This window comes from Lampris incognitus, chromosome 8 (assembly GCF_029633865.1).
Source record: "Lampris incognitus isolate fLamInc1 chromosome 8, fLamInc1.hap2, whole genome shotgun sequence".
Taxonomy (NCBI): domain Eukaryota; kingdom Metazoa; phylum Chordata; class Actinopteri; order Lampriformes; family Lampridae; genus Lampris; species Lampris incognitus.
In genome coordinates, this window is record NC_079218.1 from 47,306,147 (window position 1) to 47,328,139 (window position 21,993).

The 21,993-nt window shown below is 44.8% G+C and overlaps 2 protein-coding genes across 2 annotated transcripts in view; both read left to right on the plus strand.

Annotated features, from left to right (window-relative positions):
* The window catches only part of synj1 (synaptojanin 1), a 36,848-nt gene extending 23,754 nt beyond the window's left edge, over positions 1 to 13,094 (plus strand). The window contains exons 24-29 of the mRNA XM_056284417.1: positions 1,081 to 1,209; positions 5,520 to 5,561; positions 6,906 to 6,952; positions 7,079 to 7,259; positions 7,358 to 7,701; positions 8,904 to 13,094. Of these exons, the coding sequence (XP_056140392.1) occupies positions 1,081 to 1,209; positions 5,520 to 5,561; positions 6,906 to 6,952; positions 7,079 to 7,259; positions 7,358 to 7,701; positions 8,904 to 9,917 (1,757 nt within the window). The 3' untranslated portion in view covers positions 9,918 to 13,094. The remainder of the gene's footprint in view (positions 1 to 1,080; positions 1,210 to 5,519; positions 5,562 to 6,905; positions 6,953 to 7,078; positions 7,260 to 7,357; positions 7,702 to 8,903) is intronic.
* Positions 13,095 to 15,729: 2,635 nt separating this feature from the next.
* cfap298 (cilia and flagella associated protein 298) lies at positions 15,730 to 21,481 on the plus strand. Its single transcript, XM_056284412.1, has 8 exons — positions 15,730 to 16,237; positions 16,481 to 16,625; positions 17,013 to 17,180; positions 17,773 to 17,840; positions 17,969 to 18,127; positions 18,562 to 18,693; positions 18,839 to 18,934; positions 21,344 to 21,481. The coding sequence occupies exons 2-8, from the start codon at positions 16,487 to 16,489 to the stop codon at positions 21,452 to 21,454; spliced, it is 873 nt and encodes a 290-aa protein (XP_056140387.1). The 5' UTR covers positions 15,730 to 16,237; positions 16,481 to 16,486; the 3' UTR covers positions 21,455 to 21,481.
* The last annotated feature ends 512 nt before the right edge of the window (positions 21,482 to 21,993 follow it).

The following is a 21,993-nucleotide window of genomic DNA, read 5'->3' on the forward strand; positions in this document are numbered from 1 at the left end:
TTCTGTCTGTAATGTGTTAAAGGGGGTTTTAGCCCATCACCATGCAGGAGAGGAAGTGCAGGTAAGGTTAGATGCGTGATAATTTGGCCTCTGACATTAGTATGGTCCCAGTATACCCTTAGCTGGCTGTGCTAGTGTGTTCTTGTAAAAAGATTTTGTGTCACAGCACTAAAAATGTTTTTGCTTCTCAGCCCTTTTTCTTCGTGGTTATCGCATTAAAGTTGCTAGGAGGAGTTTTTTTTCTGATTATCAGTCTCAATGTAATTTTGATGCGTCTATATGACCAACATAATTGAGATAATCAGTGTTTTTTTCCAAATCAAAGATTAGATATCTTTTATTTGGAATCATTGGATAGAAAGGATAGAAACATTCCGAATCTTGGATTTGGAATCTTTGGAGTCTTTGGAATCATTAGATAGAATGATTCCAAATGCTTGTCTCCCAGTTGGTTTCCTCGCAGAATCTGACCTGACGGTTAGAGATACAGTGCCTCATCACTGTATATCTTGCAAATTCTGTTTTTCCAAAACACCACTTCAGCTCTCATTCTTATCTTCAAGACAAATGCATGAGCTACCAAAAAGGTCTTTGCAGCCGGAGGCAATGCTTTTGTGAAGTGAAGTTATTCTTTTGCAAAACACTACCGCTTTTGTCCGCAGCGGCACACAAAGTCGACAAAAATCCCAAAACTCTTCACAGCAGCTTTAAGCACATCTGTGCTAAAATGACTAGCGTAAAGGTGTACTGTAGGATAGATTTGTTGAATCTGCATGAGTGTGTTAGGACACTGGCTAATAGCTGTTTGCTTTTGTTTTGTTTTTTGACCACCAAGTCTTTCACTGGAAGAAAATAACACGTTATACTTTCCTTAACTCTTTTCCATCTCCTCACTCAATCTCAGCCTTTTATTTGTTTCAAGTTGGGTCGACTTTGGAAGTTTTCACATAGTCTGTATAAATTAGACGATCACAAAGTTGCTTGGAAAAATTAATGAATTGGCGAACTTATTTTGAAAAGGACAACCGCATCTTCTTTGAGTTCTGACCCACTAAAACAGTCTCTTCTCTCCCTTTCCAGGGCCTCCGGTGGACTTTCAGCCCGGAGCCCCTACATCTCAGGGCCTGGAGCCCAAACGCCCACCTCCACCACGTCCCAATGCCCCCCCAGCCAGACCTGCACCCCCACAGCGCCCCCCTCCCCCTTCAGGTACAGTATCACCTGCAACCTGACGGTACACCAGTGTTTCCTTTTCTTCCATGTTTACGCCTAAAAGTAAATCTTTATTTAAAGATTATTTTTTTGGGCATTTTCACCTTTATTAGACAGTGATAGTGGAGGCAGACAGGAAATGGAGAGAGAGAGGAGTAAGACATGCAACAAAGGTCATCGGGTAGAATTGAACCAGAGACAATTGTGACCATTCGGCCATGTCCTGTAATCATTCAGCTATGGAGGCCCGCTTTTATCCAAAGTAGCTCAGGGGAACGTTGAGTATGAAGTGTAGATGTTCTGCATGGCAGGTGGTAACCTTGTGTCCTTAATTTCACCTCTTCCACTCAACCCTGAAGGAGGCATGAGCCCTCTCTCGGGTAGGAAGGAAACAGGAGGTAAGGTATTTCTTCTAGGATTCTACAGCTGCGTGCGTGCATCGCTGAAGCATTTTAGTTTGCTTACCGAAGTCATTTTAACACCTCTCATTTGCACCTGCTTGTTCCCCATCATTACAGCCAGAGAAGCATGAGTTGAGTCACAGCACCAATTCACAAAATTTTGATCATCTTGCTAACTGGAGGAGTTAACATGCACAGAGCCTGAATTCCCATTTCAATTTCTGCCGTCAGTTTCTGCTGTAATAGGCACAGCAGACAGCTGTGCCTATTAGGCTTTGCCTAAATTGTGTCAATTCCTCATCGGCAAGAATGAATGAGCCACCGAAATTTAAAATGAGACATTGGGCCTCAGTTATGAAATTTTATTATGCACAAATTTGTTCTTAAACACCCATATATTTTTTTAGCCTTATACTAGGTCATACAGAGCATTATGATTATTTGTAACTCCTTCCTCCTGACATCTATTGTCTAGCTCCTGCAGCAAGCAGTCACCCAGGCTTGCAAAGACATTGGTGGTAGCAAATTAGTGCTTAACTTTAGGGGTTACCCAGGCTCTACGTCTCCCCTATGAGACAAAATGGAGGGCTAAAATATCGCATAGGTGTGTAAGAACAAATTTGTGCCAAAGAACATTTCTTTTTTCTTTTTTTTTAAATCCATTATCAGAATCCTCATATTTATTTTATTTTTATTTTTTTATTCTTTTTATAATATGAATGTAAATGGAACAATGTGAAGGTTACAAATTCTTACTTACGGGAATGTTCTGTTATGAATACTGTTGATCATTCCATTTTTGTTTTTCTTTTTATTTATTCTCTGTACTTGGACAAAGCTGACCCAACTTTCATTTTCTTCTTGGTCCTGCCTTAACCTTTTGACTTGCGGATCTATCTTGAAGTGATGCTGAAGGCCTGTTGACTTCAGAAAAATTAAAACTGTTCCAAATGAGAAAAGAGGCAGGATGCTTTCAGTGCCGGGCAAGGAAAGGTCAGGTGCCCGCACAATGTTAGGCACACAAAGAGCAACTTTTTCCATAGAAAACAATACAAATGTTATGAAATAGTCTATTTTTGTATATACAGAATGGGGGGGGGGGCAGAATAGTAAGTGTAATCCCTTCTGTTAGGGAAAAAGTCTCTCCATATATCAATCAGACCAACATCCTCAAAAAGTGTGTTAACTTTCCTATGTAGGGACTTTGTTTCATGGGTTTTTCTACTGGAAGAGTCTAACTTTGGTTGTAATTGTAAATTTAAATCTCCCCCACTTATCAGGAGACCCTTCTGTTTCCATTATCATAATATTAGTGATTTTCTGGGAAAAAGACTAATATCGCTTCCTGGGGGTGCGTGTGCCAAAGAACATTTCATAAATGAAGCCCATTGTTCATTGTGTGACACAGCACAATCTGTACTTCAGTTTTTCGGCAAAAGCTGAAGTATGGATTTTGCTATTTGACTCTCGAGTGCTGTAGCGGCAGCTCCATGCTCTGGAGAATACGACCAAAGTTTATTGGAGCACTCCAGTCATGTCTTTACTTGTTGTAGACGTGTTTGTTTGCTTACGTTTTTGACTGTTCCTTCCGCCCATCGTCTCCGTTACGTTGTTAGGTGGGGGGCTGAAGATTACTCAGGACACAGTCAGACATTTTTCATGGGGGTGGCCAGATGGGGCCACTGAAAGTCTTGGGGTGGCCCACCAAAACTATAACTGATTTTCAGGAATTCTGTTACGCTGTTGTAGTGTATAGCTGTAGCGTAGGCAGAAATCACGGCGTGGGGGGCACAGAGAAAACCAGGTGGGCCTATCCCGTCTGAGACCAGTCATACTTACTAGGTTCTGAAACGCAAGTTAACCGGAATCAGGAATCGGGAACAAGTCATTTGTCATTTCATCTCATGCACTACATACACAAAAGACAGCAGTGCAACACAAAAGACAAAAACACATTTTGTGGATATGACTTTACACAACTCAAATAAAAAACTCGTGTTTGTGGATAGTGAAATATTTGAAGATCATGGTACACATTTTCAACAAATGTATGGACAATCAACTCCTGCGGGAGAAACTATTAAAGTCCAATAAAAACTTCCATACAACGTCAGCATGAAATCCAATCTTACACCCAACAAAAATTACACCCAATAAATAACAATGTTGAAATAGACAATAGGCTACTGCAGTCCAACATTGTGTATTAGCTTACTTTTGATGACGACAGTAGGAGACGATGGGGCTTGGTGTTAAACGCTAAAATTACATACGCGTCGTCACTGCTTGGCACTTGTTGAGGAGAAGCTGGCGCAGGAGAAGGTGTCTGGGTTGAGAAAGATGGCTGAACTTGAGCCGAATTCTCGTCCTCCCGCTCCTCACAACATCCGTGATTTTTATCTTAACCTGCAGCAGAAGCAGCTAGCTGCTAGCTGGATGGATGATGTAATTGAATAGTACCAAAGTAAAATATCGGATAGAAGCATATTATGCATACTCAGAGGAACATTGTCCATGTTGTAACTCGGGGGGGGGGGGGCAGTGATTGTGTCAGAGTGGGCCCCCCCCCCCCCGGCAGCACCACTGGACACAGTATGCTTATTTGATTTAGGCTTATACTGTGGTATGGGCACAGCTGCTACATGTAAGGTGGATTATCACCACCTTACGTGTTACTGTTGTGCATTTTAAGGGTGTTGACGTGTTTTGCTGTACCCACGGCCCTTTCATTTCAAGAATCCCCTTGTCTGTTTTTGACTTTTAAGGCTGTGGGGAAAGTTTCAGCCCGTTTCTTGGTAGGAGAGGCAGTGACGGTAAATGGCCCGGTTGTAGTCGTAACCCAGTATTGTGTTTGTATCGCCTCATGGGTGTGTAGTGGTGAGTGTGGCTAGCTCCAGGTGGTTGTGTTGTGTCCGTAAATGTCAGTTGTCCGACATTAGACGTTGGAACCGGTCATCAATGATATTGATGCGTTTTGGCAGGTTCAGAATGAACAAATTCCCGTGTTTTTGTGTGCTTGTGTTCTGTAAAGCTTTGTGTATTAGATTAAGTAGATACGCTGCGTTGCTCTTAGGACATTTTTCCAGCCAGCTGTTTCTCAAAATAAACGATACTGAAATCGAGAGGAGGTGGACATTTTATCCGCTTACGTCTTTACGGGGTTGCAAATGTATTTCATTCAAGGTTTGTCTAAACAAAAACATGCGTCATCACCACTTTGTCCACCTTGTGACCATGCGGTAACAACTTGTGAAGGTTCCCGTCTGATCATCACGTGTCGCTCATCGCTCCGGTGATTATTCAGTGGCATTAGGAACCACACAGCAACCCCCCTTATGGAGGAGGACTGAAAATTGTTCTTTGTGTGTAAATTCACAGAAATGTGAAGATGACGTCAGCTGTTTGGTTGTGTTTATTTGCTTCTATTCACCTTTTCAGCTGGTCATGTCTTGTTAAGCTAGCTATAGTATTGGAGCAAAAAAATTTTTAAATTACAGTTATTAAACACCCTTTATATATAATGACTGTATGGACGCTGATATCCACCACCAACCGACTGTTGATTTGATAAAATAATATATAAATAAATATCTATAGCTAATAAATGTCTAAAATACATAGAGAATCAAAAACCTATTTATACTCCACTTAACTGTCCTCTTCACCTGCTTTCCCCGACTTTTTGAGAAAACAGCATTTTGCCGATTTATTTGTTTAGACGGCCTCGAACTGATGTCGAGGATCACGGCATCCCAGGCTCGACTGTGCTTCTTGCATGGTAGTCCCAGTGCTTTAGTGCCACCGTTGTTGTTTTTATGACATAAAGTGTTGTCACGTGAAGCTCCTGCTCTTGGTCTATCGAATGGGCAAACAGTAACGCGGTCTGATTTCCTTTGTGCTGCGAAGGACCCAAAAGCCCTGCTCTCGCTCGGCCTGAAGCTGCTGCAGGTGAGTAGCGCCCACCCACTTTCGACTTACTGATGTCAGTATTTGGAGGCCTTTCTTGGTCTTGGGTAGTTATTTTTTTGAGGCTAGCGTGTGGCGGTTGAGACCGTGCAGGTGAGGGTGCCTGGCCTGTTTCTCCTCCCTCTGTTTCTCTTGTCTTGTTCCTTGGTGAGCGTACGACCTGAGCGAGAGGGAGGCCTGTTCCAGGGAGGGAGGATATGAGGTGCTGGCTGAGTCAGCCTTTCGGTGACTTGGCCTGTCTTCACCTGGCCCAGGTGTCTGCTTAATTGAAGTCCTTGGTCACAAAGAGAGTGTTTGTGGGTACTGGCACCGACTTAGGTCAGTGGACAGCCGGCGAACGTAATGTACCGCGGTGGTCATCTGAGTCACGTGGGAACAGGAACCCTCTACTGGAAGAAGGACTTGGCTGGAGAACACTGAAAGAGTAGACTTGTGTGTGTGTGTGTGTGTGTGTGTGTGTGTGTGTGTGTGTGTGTGTGTATGTGTGAGGCAGAGGTAGTTGAGTTAAAGGAACAAGACCTGTTTCTTTTCCAGACTTCCAGCAACTTCAGAAATGGATGGATCATTAAAGCTGTAGCTAGCCGTGTAGGGACATATGCTAAGTGGTTTCATGGATCTGGATGTGGGGTATGGTTTTGTTCATCGTAAAAGTCGTCTCACATGGGCGTCCGGGTAGGTCTATTCTGTCGCCTACCAACACGGGGATCGCCGGTTCGAATCCCCACGTTACCTCCGGCTTGGTCGGGGGTCCCTACAGACACAATCGGCTGTGTCTGCGGGTGGGAAGCCGGATGTGGGTATGTGTCCTGGTCACTGCACTAGCGCCTCCTCTGGTGGGTCGGGGCGCCTGTTCAGGGGAGGGGGGACTGGGGGGAATAGCGTGATCCTCCCACACGCTACATCCCCCTGGTGGTGAAACTCCTCACTGTCGGGTGAAAAGAAGCGGCCGGCGTCTCCACGTGTATCGGAGGAGGCATGTGGTAGTCTGCAGCCCTCCCTGGATCGGCAGAGGGGGTGGAGCAGCGACCGGGACGGCTGGGAAGAGCGGGGTGATTGGCCAGGTAAAATTTAGGAGAAAAAGGGGGAACCCCCCCCCCCCAAAAAAGTAGTCTCACACATCCCTGCTTAAGTATTAAGTACACTATTTCTCTCTCTCGCTCTCGCTCTCTCTCCCCCTTTTGCGGCTCTTTTCCTCCACTTGGAGGCTCTACACACAAACACAAACTTATTTTAGGAAATAACAGGAACAGCTTTGGTTTGGCAGAGATTTTTTTCCCCGCCAATGTCAGTTGATTGTGCTGTTTGTGTATCATAACGGCTTTGCAGGTCGAGGCCCAGCAGCAGGCTCGGGACCAGGAGGCTTTTCCAGGCCGGTGAGTTCACAGCTAAAGCCATGCCTACTCACAGTGAGCTACGTTCAAGACGCTTATACTTCGAGGGAGCGTTCTCCCCTTGCTGATCAAGGCTCTCATCATCTCTTTCAATTCTCGTAACTCCAGAATATCCCTCCTCGAGCCGGGGTGATCAGCGTGCCCGCTCAGGCTCGCTCACAGCCCCCCTCCCACCCCGGGGCACCCAGGCCCATTCCAGAGGTGCATCCCGGAGCCCCCCGACCAATCCCAGACACCCATCCCGGAGCACCCCGACCTGCCCAGGCCAAACCTACGGACCTGCCTCTGGGTGAGCCGATGTCTAAACACATTGACCCCGTGGTGTACATGATGCTGTTATATAGATGACATGTTGTACTTAAACTGTTCTCCTCTTCCCCCCTTCAGGACCCCCTACTTATGGACCCCCTCCTTCCATTCCCCCGTCCTCAGGACCCCCTGCCACTGGTCCCTCTACTGTTAGACCCCAGTGTCCATCGCCCATGCAACCCCCCATGCAGCCCCAACCCGCCCCCTCTGTCCAGGCTCAGCTCCCCCCACCCATGCAGCCCACTCTTCCGGCTCCCCTCCTGCCGCAGCCAGCTGCTGTCCCCAAGGCAGGGCCTCCCCCCACTGCCGCCCCCGCCGGGCCCTCACAGGGTCTCGCTTCCCCTAAGCCCCCACCACGTTCACGTTCCTCTCACGCTCTCCCCCCCGACACCGCCAAATCCGAGACGGCCCCAGCTGTGCAGGTTGGTTTGAGCTCTCCCCCCCTGTTTTGTTTTTTCCCTCAAAATCTCAGTATCTCAAAATCTCAGTATCTGCGAGAGCAGTGTCGACATCAGTGTAAATTCAGAAATTTGGAAGGTTTGCTGCATGGTCTTATAGAAGTTGCATACTGTACTGTTTCATTTCTTAGACTTGGAGCGTTTTGGCTAGATGTGATAGGAGTGTAGGAGGTAGAGGAAGCAGCAAATAAGACGAGTCTCCCTTTCTGCTCCTCTTGTCTTGCATTGGACAAGTCTGTCTGTGTTATCCGCTCTGCTGTACGCTTCTGTCTCTCTGATGCAATTTGTCTCTCTCTCACAAGCCGGAGAAGCCCTCAGGGTGACAGGTATTTGATATTAACCCCCCCCCCATCTGTGTCTTTCTCCATAACGCCACAGCACTCTGCTGAGATGTATGACCCCGTTCTCATACATCGTACCTTGTACCAACCTCCCCCTGTTTCATTTCCTAGTTGATCCCCCCCCCCATGTTTTCCTCACCTTTTCTCTCCTTTATGTTCTACCTGGGTGTCTTTGGTCCGTTGCAGTCTCGGAATCAGTGTGCCATCTTGTTTTAGGCTCATGAAATAGTTTCCCCCCCCCCCCATTTTTGTTTATTTCGGTCAACATACCATATTAAGCCATGTGTGATCTGAAAAACATGTTTACCGTTGACCATTTCTGTCCCATTTGTCCTTGCGTATCTGCTCACTTTACTACAAGGGGTTTTAGAGAGTGCATATGCAAAGACTTCATGATTTTCTTTACTTTTACATTTTGTTAGATTTGTGTAAGTCAAGTGTATAATGGCTAGTCTGGCTCCGTGTGGTTTGTGCTGCACATATCTGCCAACAGTGCTCAATTTGGTTATGGCAAATGATATTTAAACTCCCACTATTTGGCAGTCTTGTTTTAACCAGCATTAGATGTGGTCTTCAGGTAAAGATCTTATCACAAAGAAATAATGATTAAATGCTTCCTGGTCCGTTTTTTAGTTAAATTGCTTTCTCTGGCATTCCGGCATATTATTTGACTGTGGTCTATACCGACCAGTAGAACCGGACCTTACTGACTTGATAATACGATGATACTATAAGTTGTGTTAACTCACAGTCTGTCTTTTGTGTTGACAACCAGCATTTCCTGCAACCCCTAACCAGAAATGTCTTGGTTTTGTTACCTCATAGACTAATGGGATCAATGGAATTCAAGGAGAAGCACAATGGAAGCCCGACCCCATCGACGCACTCACATCCAACTTCCTGCCCTCTTCCTCGTCGTCCTGGCACAGCACCCAGTCCCTCACCAGAGGCTCCTCACTACGCACACCGCCCTCCCTCCCTGCCCCGTTTTCCTCCAGCACCCTCCCCTTGTCCTTCTCTCTCCAGTCCACCCCTCTGTCGACCCTGCAGGCTCTGGAGTCCTCCTCCTCTTCTTCATCTTCCTCCACCCCTGTCACCCCCTCACTGCTGCCCCCTCCTCCTCCGGTCTCTTCTCGTAGCCGCTCGCAGGAGACACTGCGGACCTCCTCCCCCAACCCTTTCCTGGCCGAGCCAGTTCCAGCCCGACCCAGCAGCACCAATCCCTTCACAGGCCCACTGACCCAGCAGCAGCGTCAACAGCAGCGGCGCTCCCTCACCCCCGACTTAAGTGTCCAGCAGCAGGCCTCCCGACCCGACTTCCAGTGGACCACATCCGTCTTCACTCAGCCCCTCGTCCCCACACCCAGCTCCCAGCTACAACGGACCACCTCCCTAGTAGGGCCTTCCTCTGCTCTTACTCCTCCTCTGATCCCCCTACCCCTGGCCCCGGCCCTGCCCTTGGCACCTCCCTCCTCTCTCCCCACCGCGCCCTGTCGCCAGCCGCCCGCTCTGGGAGGAACTCCCTCCCAGCAGTGGGTGACCTTTGACGACGATTCAGACTTCCCCTTCACCCCGACCAAGGCATCACCAGCTGCGGCCCACGCCATGTTGCCCCCCGATTCCACCGCCTCCCAACCTCAGACTGGGCTCCCCCTTTCTGCGTTTGACCCAAATCCTAACTGGGCCACCTCCACCTCTTTGAAATTCCCAACCCTCCCTCCTCCCATCCCCACCAGGACTGCACCCGGTAATCCCAATCTCCCTGACAAACCCAACGATGGCTTCCCATTCCCCAAGGAGTTCACTGAGAGACAGCATCACAATACTTATCATTTATAGGGCATATCTGGATATGTATAGATTGATGATAAATGTGTACATGTGTGTATGCTATGTACAAAAGAGACAGTATTTAAGACGTTTAGACCACACCCCTTCTGAATCAGACTAATGGATATATATATAACAAAGCCAAACATTTAAGCAGCAACGTGGGAAATGTACAGGCCTAAATGTATACTGTCATCACAGTGGAGACGCTTGCTTGTTCCCTGATATTAGCAATTATTTTAATATGAATGGTTCTGATGTTTATTTTTATTTATGGCGGGAAACGTGTGCCTGTATCTATATAGTTCTATAAAGTATATCTATACGCACAGGTGTGTGTGTGTGGGTGTGTGTGTCTGTAATCTCCTGTGCAATATCAAAGCTTTCTGTGGCCATGCAGTGCACTGCGGCCATCTGCAGGGTTGTCAGATGCGATCAGTATTACCAGTCATTACGGTTGACTGAACCGATTGATACCGTTGGGTCGATACCCAGTAGTAAGCTGACAGTTGGCTATTTGTTGCAGGTAGCCACATTTGCCCCAACACGGCAGTGGTCTGTTGTCCATAAGCGTTGATTGGAAGTTACTTGGACTTGAGTTGAATGTTTGGTACAGTTCTGTTCTTCGTCTTTCCGTGTTATCCGAGCCGTGGACTGAAGACTTAAGTCGCGTCTGCGCCGTGCAATGCTTCTTCTTTTACCATGAATGTAATTTATGTCCTGTGGTTATTGTCACTGCCTCATCGCCAAGAGCACAGCCTGACCAGCAGCAGCTCGAGTCGGTGTTGCGCGGTCAGTCAAAATGGGTTTACTTGCCAGAGGACTCACGCTGTGTTGAGCTCGAATGTGTGTGTGCGTTGCGCTATATCGAAACTTCTACATATTGGTCCGCGTTTTAAAGACTGAGGTGACTTGTCTAAACGTGCGTACGTGTGTTTGTGACCACTGTATCATCGGTTTGCACTGCGTAACTGACGTGCACTGAAACGCGCTCTCGCGGTTGCACTCGTTGTTAAGTTGGGCTCTGACGGCAGCGTGGCTGGGAAACCGAGAGCCCAAGGGTTTGTCGAGTCCCGAGGGTTTTAATCTGCTTCCACCTCTTTTTCCAGGGCTATTATATTTGTTGGTTCATCCAAAGCATCAAACTGTACTGCTGTAAATTCCATGAATTTAATTTGATGTTAATGTGTGTGTGTGGGGGGGGGTATGGGTGTGCGTGTGTATATATGCTTCTGTTACTGCAAGTGCTATAAGGTGACTTGATCAGGGTCTGTAGGCTCATCGGACAGTAAATAACAGAGACGCTCATGCAGTCTGAGAGGGCATTTTGTTTTCATTGACTTACTGTTTTTTTTATTACAAATTTACTTTTTTTTATTTTTTATGAGGAATGAGTTACTCTTTTATCTGTTGTCGGTTCTGTGGTGAGAAGTGGTGTGCTGTGTTTGAGGTGCGTGCCGTCTGTCATGGTGTGTGTCCTGGTATCTGTGCTTGGATGTGAGCACGTGCTCAGTGCTGGCAGTGAGGTGACTTGGTGAAGTTCTACATCTCACGAGAACTTTTCTCCCATCGGTCTTCACACGCTTACGTGGCTTATTTGTTCAGAGGTTCCCGACCAGCAGTCCCCGGTATTCACGTATTTCCGCCGTCCGGCCTGCCGAAGGCTGTGGTTTGGCATCACCATACAGTACAACACATTGTTTGGGGTGCAATGAAGCCAATCTTTGTTGTGTTTTTTTTTTCCCCCACACCTCGTAGAACACGTCCCTCCTAGCCATGCTCACCTCTGAATATTTGTATTATTTTCTCGAAAATATGCTTTAAACCGAAATTCGAAGGTGTGGGAATCCAAACCCGTCATTAGATAAGCCACGTCCAGTTGACCGTAACACAGCAGGGTTGTTATTGCCCGTCAGTTTGTCTTCGGTATTTGGAAAGCCGGCTGTCACTCCTAGCCCTTTGACCTCTTCCTCAAGCCAAGTCATCCGTAACCAAACCGTGCAGACTTCTCGACCACTCTGAAGTGTGTGTGTGTGTGTGTGATGGTCGTGCGTCAGTACTGACGTTATTTTGCTGTACTGCCTACTTTTTTATTTTCCTTCTGGTGTGGAGTTTTACAGGTGACTGTGGCATTGATACATACAGTTATAGAAAGTGATGTACAGAATTGTTTTGGCAAAAAGGTGAGGTCCAGTTGAGTCGCCGACTGGCCCACTGTGTCAGCACAAATGGATGTCCTTCATTCTACCTGTACAAAGTGAAATGTTATACTTAAACAACGCAAAGCTCCCATTTTGTAAGGGGTTTGGATGATTGGGAGACGAGAAACAAAAAAGAGAATCGTCAAGGGTCTAAGAGTATCAGCTAACTACCGTATTTCCCAGACTACAAGTCGTACCGGGGTATAAATTGCACTTAGCACGAAAACGCGTTGTTGTGAAGGGGGCGGAAACATTGTAACGACCACGGATAACTAGACTCGCGAGCCCTTGGCTAACGGGTCGGACCCTTTAGTCGACTGGTTGGCGTAGTCGCCCGTGGTGCGGCTGCGACAGTTCCCGGCTGCCCCCCCGAATTCGCTCTATAAGTCGAATATATGGCGGTACCATAGCAACTGAACTAGAAAGGACGTTCAAGTCAACATGGCGGGGTGGACAGAGCGGCGGCCATTTTCACTTGAGCGGCTGCCATTGCAAAGAGCTGTGACCGCAGTAGCGGGCCAACTTCCGGCCTCGCTGTTGTCACCATGACAACTAACAACAACCGCCATCTTCTTTTGAACTCCTCAAACGACCGCTACGGAGCGTTCTCTCTCATTCAATTTGGTTTACGCCGGATCCGACGGAAGTAGCCGTGATTGGCTGTCGCGTCGGCCAATAGACAGCGCGGAGCCTCGAAGCGCGCTGACTTGAAACAAACGATGCGCGCCGAAACCTTTGGCTAGCTAGCTTACAGCTGACCGTAACATTGCCAGGTCGTACTGTAACGATGGCTAACGTTAACGCTCGCTAACAGTGGATATCCAAAAAGGGTTTAAACCCCAACCAGGGGCGATTCTAGGATCAGAGCTTTAGGGGTGCTGAGCACCCAGAGTGCTGGCCGGCCAGGCAAGATAAATTTGGGGGGGGTGTGGATCAAACCATTTTCGAAGCATGGGGGGGTGCTGTATTTTTGTTGTTAAAATATTACGTTTAAACCATATACCGGATATGGTTTTGACATTTATTCGGCTTATTAAACATGAACATACAGTAAAAAATAAAAAAAATCTCTTCCATTTTAGGGGTGCTGGGGTTCAATTTAGGGGCGCTGCAGCACCCCAAAAATGGGCTAGAAATGCCTATGACCCCCAACCAACAACCAATCACGTCTACTTCCGTGCCTACACCCCGTTGGATTTAGCAGCAACCATTCAATTTCTATGGGCGGGACGGTATTTTCAATTGAGTCACAGAATTAAACAGTGCCATCCAGTGGCCGTAGTTGAGATGCAGTGTACTCCATCCATCCATCCATCCATCCATCCCTTATCTGAACCGCTTATCCTGCTCTCAGGGTCGCGGGGATGCTGGAGCCCAATCCAGCAGTGTACTCGTCCAACAGAATTACCTTGTATAAACCACTTTGGAGTATAAGTCGCAGGACCATGCCAGTTAAAACAAAATAAAGCAGCGTCTTATAGTACGGGAAACACGGTAATGCTTCTCTAATGTGCTGAGTTTTGTTCAAACACCTAGTAAAAAGGAAAAAAATATGTATAAATGCATTTGTAATTGTCTTAGCATTGCAAAGATTCAGACTTCACTCCCACTACACAGGATGCAATAGCACTACGAGCAACTGAATAACAGTTCCTGCTGCTTACAGCCTTGCATTGGAGTCAAACTAATCTATAAAAAAAATGCATTTATTGTGTCCTCCAAAGGTGTGCGGTAGATACTGTATAGCTTAAATATTACAAATAGGTGACTAGCTAGTGCTTAATGTGTTTTGTCATGTTCCAGATGAGGTTTTATAGGAAACAAACTGCTCCTTTTGTGAGGTTGGTGTCTCTTTTTATGATTATAAACCATAGGAAATAAGTATGTGTTGCTGACCATATTCTGTATGCATTAAAGAGCAAACAAAAGCTGCGGTTTATGTAATATCCAAGGTTCCAGATTTTAAGTGCACAGCTGACTGCACATTTATGTATGAAGCAATTTGTGTTGTATGTATGCAATAATAAATGTCTGTTGACCTGAAAATGGACATTCTCTCTCATTTCACGTGTCCCACGTGTTATATTCATATGTGCTAACGTTTTTTAATCATTTTTAAAAGTTAGATGATCAGGTTCTGTGACTGCCCCTAAAATACATTCAGCACTTAAAATCCTTTCCCAAAATAAATATAATGGGAAGAAAACAATCTGGATTGTATCAGACATCAAGGCAGATGTGATTTGGAGACTCACATAAAAATTAAACAACTTTCCTTTAAAAAAATCATGACTATGTTATTGTAAAAAGGTAGAAAAGCAGATGGCAACAACCTTTTTTTTTACTACTCTGTGCACACAACTAATTAAGACGGACAGGCTATTCATATTGCAAAGGGAGAGGTTGTCCATTTAAATGGACAGCCATGAGAATACATCACAATATGGACATGTCATGTTCTTCAGATTTGGGAATTATGAAGTTTCCTCCATGTCCATCAGATTCAGCCAAACTAAATGGCACAAGTCACGATAAATCCTGACACATGGTAATGAACACTAAGGTTTACTCATTCACTGGCAATTCAGTTGCTTATTTTTGTAAAGATTAGCTTTCCAGTCATGGGGAACCACAGTGAAAGGTCAAATTGTGCTTTTTTAAACCTCATTACAGCATAAAACTAGATCGGGGGGTCGGGGGTGGATAATGACATGATCAGACAAGAGTAATGCATGGATTGTGTTGACAAAAGTTATGCAGCAATATCCACCCATCCATCCATTATCGAAACTGCTTATCATGCTCTGCTGATGCAAAATATATCCTAGGGAAGAAACTTAACTTTTTCAAGAGAATTTAAATAAGTCATAACCTTAAAATAAGAACATGTGAAATCTTACTAGCTACACTTTGAGATAACAATTTCATTTCATTTATTAGTTTACTATTTCCAGGGACGATACGCACATTTCTACAAACACATTTCTTTAAAAATGTGCCAGAATTAGCAAGAAAGGCTGGTTTTCATCTGCAGTCCCAAAAGCCAACTGGTTTTGAGATCTGTTATGTGGAAAACTATATTCACTTCAACATTTTTTTCCAAACCATAATAACTCAGAGAATAAGTCTATTGCCATCACATAGTCAGGCTATGCCACACAAGTGCTACTTGTCATGGCTTGCAAAAAGACCGAGTTAACATGCTAAAGAGTAGCTTAGCGCAGTGGTTCTCAACCTTTTTGGGGTCCTGGACCCCCTGCGTATTTTTGATCTACCCTGAGGACCCCTCCACCTGATCTTGGGGGAGGGGGGTTGCAATTTGATAGAAACAGTAGAAACTGCATTTTAAATTGCATTATAGCATTTATTCACTCTTTGGGGCAAAAATAAGAGCTTTCAGTTGTAACTTAGATATAGTTAACAAAACAGAATTCTTATGCAGTAACTTTCAGATATATGTAACAACACAGAATATGTATTCAGTAACTTTCAGATATATGTAACAACAGAATTTTTATGCAGTAACTTTTAACAATGCAAACGGGAGCGAGATCTCTTATTAAAATACAATAAATTACACTTGTGAAACAGATGTAATTAGAGAAAAAAGTCCTGTTACCCTTTATAGTTTAGGTAGATAAAGGTCTCAGTCACATTTGAGTAAAATAATCCTATTTCTATAAATGTCATAGGATCTTTTTTTTAAAGATATTTTATTTTCACGGACCCCTTGCAATTACACCACGGACCACTAGGGGTCCGCGGACCCCCGGTTGAGAAACACTGCCTTAGAGGCCCAGAGCATCACACATTTGAATCAGCCAGATACTGACAATAGCCTTTTAATGATGCAGTGTTTCCTCTTAACAAATCAAACCGCGGTGTATTATGACAGCAGCAGGTAAGGAAGTGAATTATACATAATTCTAGGTTGTGCAGTTCTCGTAATCGCCTGTAGGTGGCAGAAGCACACCAACGTTGCGTGCAGCTTTCCACGTACCTCTCAAGAAGAAGAGCGCCCCGCGGTTTGCCCCGTCGCCGCCGTTACTGTCCGGAAGCGTAAAGTATGGGCGAATTAGACTTTTAAGAAGCGGAGTTGTGTTGTCAAACTGCGGATCCACTTAAAAGGTACATTTCACCATTTCCCGGCCGTGCCATCGTGCGTGTGTTTGAGGCGATATGAGCGAACGTCTCAGCTAAACATCGGCGGGCTCGGGTCCTCCGGAGCGGTCCTGAACAGGTCCTGTCGAACGTTGCCATGGTTACACCTGTGGCGATGCCGTCAGATAGGCCTACGTGCGACGTCTGCGTGTTAAATTAACGCCGTTTCCATGTTTTACACTTTAAAGCGTGGGATTCTTTTTCTGCCAGGTCAACATGGTGCAGCTGCACCTGAAACGCGGGGATGAAAGCCAGTTTTTGTTCACCACCACCGTGGACGTCCAGCTGGAGACCCTGATCCAGCAGATCACCGCCATACACAACGGGAGGCTGAAAGTGGACAGAATATGTTCAGGTGAGGAGCTCCTCCTGCCGCACGTGTGGTGGCGAGGCTAACTCAATAATGCACCACAACAAAGCAAGATTGTGCAAACGAGCAGTTTGACTTGGTGGGCTGCAAAACTGAAAGGGCACAAAGCACATAAAAACCTCTCTCTAGAGTTGACGAGCACAATAGATTAAGGAGAATACTACAAAGAACGTCAGTATGAGAGTATATGTGTGTGCACTTAAAAGGAGTACTACAACTGGTAACGTTCGAGATATGTTTTACGGTACAGAGTGCAAGAAGCGTGTGCGTGGGAGCAGTTCATCCAGTACTTTGGACCATTTGCTTGGGGGAAAGAGCTGTTTTGGGGGGGCTTTGTGCATAATCCTATTTTGTCATTTTTGTGCCCTCAAGAGATCCCAGAGCTGGCAGACCATGGGATCACACTACCTCCCAACATGCAGGGGCTGACCGATGAGCAGATTGTGGATTTGAAACTGAAGGACGAGTGGGAGGAGAGGTGTGTGCCCAGCGGAGGATCAGTATTCAAGAAGGATGAAATAGGGAGGAGGAATGGACATGGTGAGATGCAAATATTTGAAGGGGACGATTTCCCCTGTCCATAGTGTGTTTCACACTGTCAAGAATTGTACTTTGTTCTATGCAAACCCTGCGACATAATCCCCCCTAGTCGTCCATTTCAACCCGTTTCACATCAGCCACAGAATAGGACGCTATAAACAAATGCTTTCTTCAGATTTTTGTGACCCCAAATTTACATCTACATATTGTAAAATATCATACTACAAATCGCATAAGTAATATTTAAATATTCTTCATTGTGAGATATGATATATCAATATGTGAAAAATGTCCAAATAAATGTAAAGTTGTGTTTTCAAAGCAAATGTTTTTTTTAGTACCAATTATTTCTATGCATCCTCTTTGAATTTGCAAATTCACTTGAGTAACTTGACAATTTTTCCTTTTTTTTTTCTTCCGTTTGGTTAAGTAGATAAAAGTAACTGGATGTAGTTGTTTTGTTATGCACTATTTTGCAGTGTGTGCATGTTAAATCGCTCCGTGTTTGGGTCAGTTGTTATAAGTCTGCCATCAGGGAAACAATTTTACATATCTGAGGACTAAACACAAGCATCTATCTTCCCTCTGCCAGCTCCAAACGACAAGATGAGAGAGGTGCTGATGAAAACAGTGGAAGAGGCAAAGGCACTGATCTCAAAAGTGAGTATGACAGTAAACTGTTAAGATATCAACTCTCTCTGTAATGCATAATAATGTATTGAATGAAAGAGGGGGCCCCAGTATTTGATCCAATCCTTCTCTCACCCTGCTTTCTCTTTGTGTCTTAGAAACAAGCGCAGGCCAACATTTGTGTCACCATGGAGATGGTGAAGGAGGCCCTGGACCAACTACGGGGTGCAGTCATGATTGTGTACCCCATGGCGCTGCCTCCTCACGACCCCATCAGGATGGAGTTTGAGAACCAGGAAGACCTATCAGGAACACAGGCAAGCAGTTCACCATGTTTAAAATGGGGGAACTTCCCTGTCTGCATTATGTTTTCAGAAGTATTCAAGCAGTGACTGGCATTATAATCTCATTTCCCCCCAAATAAAGCGTTTTCAGTCCAAAGTGTCTTTAATCAGTTTTGGAAGAAGAAGAAGCATTGGAAGTCCATCAAGGAGCATCTTATACTCATGATCTGCAATATGATATTGATACAATTTAGTCAACTAAGGACTCACATTACCTGCAGTCCTTTTAGACTTAAAGATTGACCACAATTCCTGAGAATTTTATGCTCTCATTCAATGAATAATACTAAAATTCAAACCCTGTCCTTGTCTTTTTTTAATTCTTAATCTTTTCTGTATTAATCTGCCCCACCACCAGCTTCCATTGCTTGACTCTGTCTACCCGCCTATTAATTTCCTTCCCGCAGGCCTCTCTGCAAGTGATCACAGAGGATGAATGCCAGCTATGGTGGGCCGGCAAGGAGTTGCAGAGGGGGAAAAAATTACAGGACTTCATTGGCAAAAATGAAAAGACCAAGATTGTAGTCAAAATCCAAAAGGCAAGGACTGTCTCGACATGAATGCAGTTGTCACTGTCTTGTTGCACAATTCATTCTTGTGTTAGGTGGTTAATCAGAAAATATGTGGTCTGTCTTTTTCAATGATTGTAAGAAACTGTCGCCTATATCTTGCTGTTCCTTTCAGAGAGGCCAGGGGGCACCAGCGAGGGAGCCGCTCGTCACTGAGGAGCAGCAGAAACAGATGATGATGCATTACTATCGGAGACAGGAGGAGCTCAAGGTGGCCTGAGAAATATGAAAAATAATTTGCATTCATTTTGTATCTTTGAATATATATCCATATTAACAAACCATGTATCCCACCCACACAACTGCCCATCAGTACACACGTAAAAATACTTGCTGCTTTCCCAAACTGGGGTTCCTACAAGGCTGCCACCCTTTCTCTTACAGCTATGTCTTTTTACCATGTTATCATGTCTCTGTTACCCCTTTCACACTGGCCAAAAAACCCGCTAACATCTGCCTTTGGTCAATGTAACATTGACCACCAGAGGCGGATGTTAGCAGGTTTTTTGGCCAGTGTGAAAGGGGTATATTTCATTGTACCTGATAGCCAAGTCATACCAAGTATCATAGAGGTGTCTAAGTGTCTGCCCCTGGCAGGTTACAACAGGTGTGCCTCAATGCTCAGTGCTCAGCCCAGTTATTTTTTGCCATCTCGCTTGTCCCAGTCATCTTGGCACAGCTTTTCCTGCCATTCCTATGCCGATGACACCCAAGTCTACTTTTCCTTTATGCCAGAAGACATTGAGATGTGAGTGAGGGAAGGGTTGCTGTGGTTGCCTTGCTGACAATGTCTGCTTGGACAAGTGAGCAGCGCCTCCCTGTGAGCATGTCCAAAGCTGAGTTGCTGGTTATCCTTGCCAAGTCCTCTAGCCACAGGGACATGTTGATCAGGCTCAGTACAGTCAAGCCCTCCAGATCTGCAAGCTCCTCACCTCAGGGTGATGATCATTTACGAGCTCTCATTTTCTGACCATATTACAGTTGTCCCCTCTTCCTGCCACTGTGCTTGCTATAACATCATTCTCACCGATCTCCCTGCTCATGCAATCCAGATACTGCTAAGAATCCAGAACAATGCTGCACATGTGGGTTTAAACCTGCTAACATAAGCACACGTCTCCTCTCTTTGTACACTTGCATTGGCTCCCAGGTGCTGCCTGCACAAAGGGCAAAACCGAGCTGCCAGTTTTCCAGGCATTTCAAGGACCAGCACAAACGTTCTTGCAAACTCACATTAATTAACATGTACGCTGCTGCAGGCCCTCTTCATTCAACCTCTGCAAGACTATTGTCTATGCCTGCTTCAGAAGCAACAGGCACTACGTCTAGACTTTTCCCTCACCTGGGGCCTCATGTATCAGTCGTTACTATTGGGCAAATTTGTGCGTACACACCCATGGGATTTTTTTAGTCCTGAAGTTTGTCTCAGAGACCAGTGTAGAACCTGGGTAACCCCTGAATTTAGACACCGATTGGCTAACACTGATGTCTTTGCAGGCCTGGGTGATTGCTGGTTGCAAGAGGTAGACAATAGATGTTAGGAGGAAGGACTTACAAATAACCATCATGCTTTGCTGTTGACTGTCAGACAATCTTGAGGGCAAAAAAATTCCATGGGTGTGTACGCACAAATTTGCCCGTAGTAACGACTGATACATGAGGCCCCTGGACTCAAAATGGTGGAATAAAATCCAGTATTCCATTCCAGCTACAGACTTGATTACTTCATTCAAAAAAAAAACCCTGCTTTTCCAGGCCTATCTTCATCCATAGGTGGTCTCTAGGATTTTTATATCTATACTTAGCACAAAAAGTAAGGAAATTTGTGTTTGGTAGAGTATTTCTTTGTTGTAACAATGCTTCTTGGCAATAAATCTTATACCTTCTTGGCAATAAATCTTATACCGTTGGAAAGCCTGTTTATTTCCCTTTTAAATGGGGCCACATTTGTAAGGAACATGCATTTGTGGGATGAGCGGCAGAGCTGAGTATGTGGGTTGTGCCCATGAAAAATTTGCCCAATCTTCTCTGCCAATGCCAAACAGCTTATTTTGCTGTTGCTATTGACTCTTGTTTTGAGCTTCTGGTACCCCAGGTGCTGACAATCAGCTGCCTGATATAAGATTTATCGCCAAGAAGCATTGTTACAACAAAGAAATAATCTACCAAACACACATTTCCTTACTTTTTGTGCTAAGTTTATGATTTTCATATCGATTTGCTGTAATTTTTTTAGCTAACTTGTAATATGAATCCCCTTCTACTATTGCTTGTGTCCATGTTATTAATCTACCTATTGATCACAGACACTATTTACACTTGACATGACAGGCTGTCTTGGCTATGATAAGATTTAGTACTCTGAGATACACATAAATTCATCTGCTAATTACTGTCTTATAAGGTTCTTTCGATAAAAACGTCTTCTGAAGGAGAAAATGTAGAATGTATTTGCTATGATAATGGAAAAACTATCTTTTTCAACAGTTACTTTACAAAAGGTAATTACTATTGATATTATTATTACTATCATTGCTGTTGTTAGATACGTATATATTTTTTTTTTGGTTATAATGGATGTGCCATTCTTAACCTCAGCCCATCCCTGGTTATCTTTCAGAAATTGGAGGAGGCAGACGATGACAGTCACCTGGACTCGGAGTGGTCAGACAGACAAGCGCTGAAAAGGCAGTTTCAAGGTCTCACCAACGTCAAATGGGGACCCAGGTAGAGAGACACTGCGTGGTCATGACTGGAACCTGGTTCACTGTGAAGTCGCTCCGTGTGCCGCTAACTCTGCCTTATCCCAGTGCACCGCTGTTCCACAACAGGGTTTAGAAAGGATCCTCCCTAGAAAACTTTTGTTTCTGTTCATCTCAAAGCTAAGTAAACATAATCCATACATCACATGTGTTACTTATATGTTGAATAGCTAATATTCAAAATACCAGGCCGAACACACTGAATATTTCTGAACCAGTTTGTAGGATGACAAGGACTGTACAATGGTAAAGTTAATGATGTCTAACTGAGGCTGGCATCATTACAAACCTGCTCCATTTAAACTCAAACCAGAGGTTCCCATTACCCCTTTGTGCTCTTTTCTGGATTGCATGGATTGTTCAAATGGTCAGATGGTAACTTCAGCTTTTTATTCAGTGAGACGTGTATACATGAAATGGAAGTTAAAATGTGAAAAATATGCTGTTAAAGAGACGTTAATAAACTCAGAGTGTTTAATGCCTATGCTTATCACACATGATAACGTTG